We start from the raw sequence: 2,662 nt of genomic DNA, 5'->3' as shown, positions 1-2,662 counted from the left end.
CTTCAATGGCAATTCCTTTCCCAAGAATTTTTCCACAGCAGCAGCTAAGTAATCAAGCTGGTGCTAATTGGAATGGAAATAATACAGGAACCCATAGCAAACAGATCTCAGTTTACATGCGTCATACTAGTTTATCTGGAGGCAATGTCTAATTGGTTGCTGTGGGTTATTGTACGGTAAACCTCATGCACTACCTCACCGAGCAAGACCATTTCTGTTTCTCCATGCAGCTGAAAATCTACTGTGTTTTGAAGCAGGTGCAAGGTGTCCCCTGACAACAGTTTCTGTAGTGTAATTGACGGGTCACCTATTTTAGTGTTCTGACTGATCCCCTTGCTTAAGCAAGCAAGACATGAGGGTGAGAGTTGTTGTGGGAACCATCAAAGATGTCCAAACTGCGACCCTCCAGCTGTGGTGGCACTACAAATACCATGAGGCTTTGCAAGATTCTCACAGCCACAGACATGACTCCCGGAGAGAGATTCTTCATGGGATTTGTAGTTTCACCACAGCTGGAGGGCCGGAGTTTGGACATCCCTGATCTAGGATATAATGGCGTTTGTTTTAAAGGAAACGCCTCTTGAGAGAAACATGGAGGCTGCCATTGCTGATCTTTCCTACTGAAAATGCAAATTGCTTGGATGTTCTCTCTCTCTCTCTTCAGTACTTAAAAAGTAGTTTCATCTTTTTTTAATAAACAAATTGCCTGCCCAGTCAAAAAGTCCCACTAAAGTACCAATAAACTAAGCTTTCAAAAGTGATGCATCGTCCATACCTGTAGGCCATTTTACTACGCTGAAAAAACAATATTTTAAACATTATGCATAGCTCTCTCCTGTCTCAAAGACGAGGCAGCTGTTGGACAGTCGTCTCCAGCATCACGGGAGCGAGCATCATTCTTCAGAGCTCTGCACGTGTGCAATGCATACTCTCTCCTGCCGCTGAACTCAGCAGAGACAACATGCGTGGGGTTCTGAACAAAAAAGCGCTGGGCTTGGTGATGCAGGGGATGAGCGTCTGATGGCTGGCTCACCCTGTAAACAGGACAGAGCTATGCAGAAATATTGGGTGTTTTCTGGCACGTTTCGGTGGGCCTAAAAAGGTATGGAAGATACATTGCCAAAGAGTTTCAAAAGCTGCTTTGCTTACTGGTACCTACTTGGGCTTCTTAACTGAATAGGCTATTTATAAAAAGGTGAACGAAACGTTTTAGTAATGAGCGACCCAAACCAAGCATGCAGATACGTTTTCTCTGACTTTCCTCAACTGTACACTTGGTCCAGGTCAGTGACTCAGAATGGGCCACCATCCAGGCAAATTAGAAGTCACCAATGGCAGCTTCCATATTTCTCTCATGAAGATTTGAAGTGACCGCACTGATGGATGCACTGCAGGTGAAAACTTAAATAGCAGGAATGCAACTTTGCGGCAAGCCAACATTATGCTGCAGAAATTTGCTTTACTGCCTATTTCACTCCGTTCCCAATAAGAACGGTTTAATTTTCTAAGAGGATTATGCACTACTACATCTTCAATGACAATGACCGGGACCTCACTATAAAAAAGTGCAACACCACTGTGGTTCCAAGTGTATAAACCCAATAGCTGTACAATGTTCGCATACAAAAGGAAGAAGAATTCTGCTCCTTTAAATAGGAAATGACAAGTTATGTCAGTGATGACCAATATTTAGTGTTGGCACTTCATAAAATTAAATACAGAAAATAAACTGATCAAGCATACATGCTAACCAGAATGTACCATATCTATATTGCTGCAACAAGGAGCTCAGGCTCATTCCAGGTCCTTGTAGCAGCAGAGTGTACCACGTGTCTGAAACAATGCTGTGAGAGCAGAACAGGAAAATATAACTTTTCTGTACAAAGTGAACTGCTGCGTCACAAAACCTAAAAAAGTATACATGACGAGGCATTGTCAAGTGTTATAACTTATCTTTTCACCCTTTTACAAAGGAACAATGCATCTTAAAGACATTCAAACATAACATTAGAAAAAAAAAATGAACGGTCATATATTTAAAAACAAAAAAAAGTAACAAAAAAGGGGATAGTTTAAAAAGTCCATTATTTATAAAGTACAAATGTCTGTAAAGAATAAAGAAATGACCCTTTTTTAAAAAAAAAAAAAAAAAAAAAAAAATAGTGTTTTGCTCCTGGAACAGAAGGTTTCTTGTGTTTCTTTGTGTAGTGTTCTCCTCCTGACCAGCTCCAAGAAAAAACAAAAAACTAATAGCTATAAAATACTGGATATAAAAAGTATCTTACAAAGAAAGGTTAAAAACTGTAGATTAACATATGATCCTAAGGCACTGCGCTGTGAGAGCTTTATACAAGGGGTGCAAGTCAGTCTAGTCCATGATGTGCGATATTCCGAGTGATCGTCCGGCTTGTCTCAGACATAGGCACCGAGGGCCGAGTGGAATTCAGTCAGACATTGTACCAGCTGCTGAAACTTAGGTCTTTCTTCTGGGTCTAGAGCCCAACAACATGCCATGACCGCAAACCTGAGGGTGACAGATTTGAAAAGTTAGATCTGCATCCATGAAAGTCATAATCATTACAGCAGTGGGGTTAACAAATGGTCATCCATGAACCCTGTTAATGTACTTAGTCCCTGTATAGGTAATGTACCAAAATGTCCA

General features: G+C 40.9%; 1 protein-coding gene across 1 annotated transcript in view; it reads right to left on the bottom strand.

The window, feature by feature from the left end:
- Window positions 1-1,473: 1,473 nt before the first annotated feature.
- RYK (receptor-like tyrosine kinase) overlaps window positions 1,474-2,662 on the bottom strand; it is a 112,156-nt gene continuing 110,967 nt past the window's right edge. Inside the window, exon 16 of the mRNA XM_018555326.1 lies at window positions 1,474-2,524. Within this exon, the coding sequence (XP_018410828.1) occupies window positions 2,413-2,524 (112 nt within the window). The 3' untranslated portion in view covers window positions 1,474-2,412. The remainder of the gene's footprint in view (window positions 2,525-2,662) is intronic.

This window comes from Nanorana parkeri, unplaced genomic scaffold, assembly GCF_000935625.1.
Source record: "Nanorana parkeri isolate BGI_ZX_2015 unplaced genomic scaffold, ASM93562v1 scaffold192, whole genome shotgun sequence".
In the NCBI taxonomy this organism is placed as follows: domain Eukaryota; kingdom Metazoa; phylum Chordata; class Amphibia; order Anura; family Dicroglossidae; genus Nanorana; species Nanorana parkeri.
The sequence above is the reverse complement of the archived record's forward strand: the minus strand, read 5'-3'. Positions and strand labels throughout refer to the sequence as shown.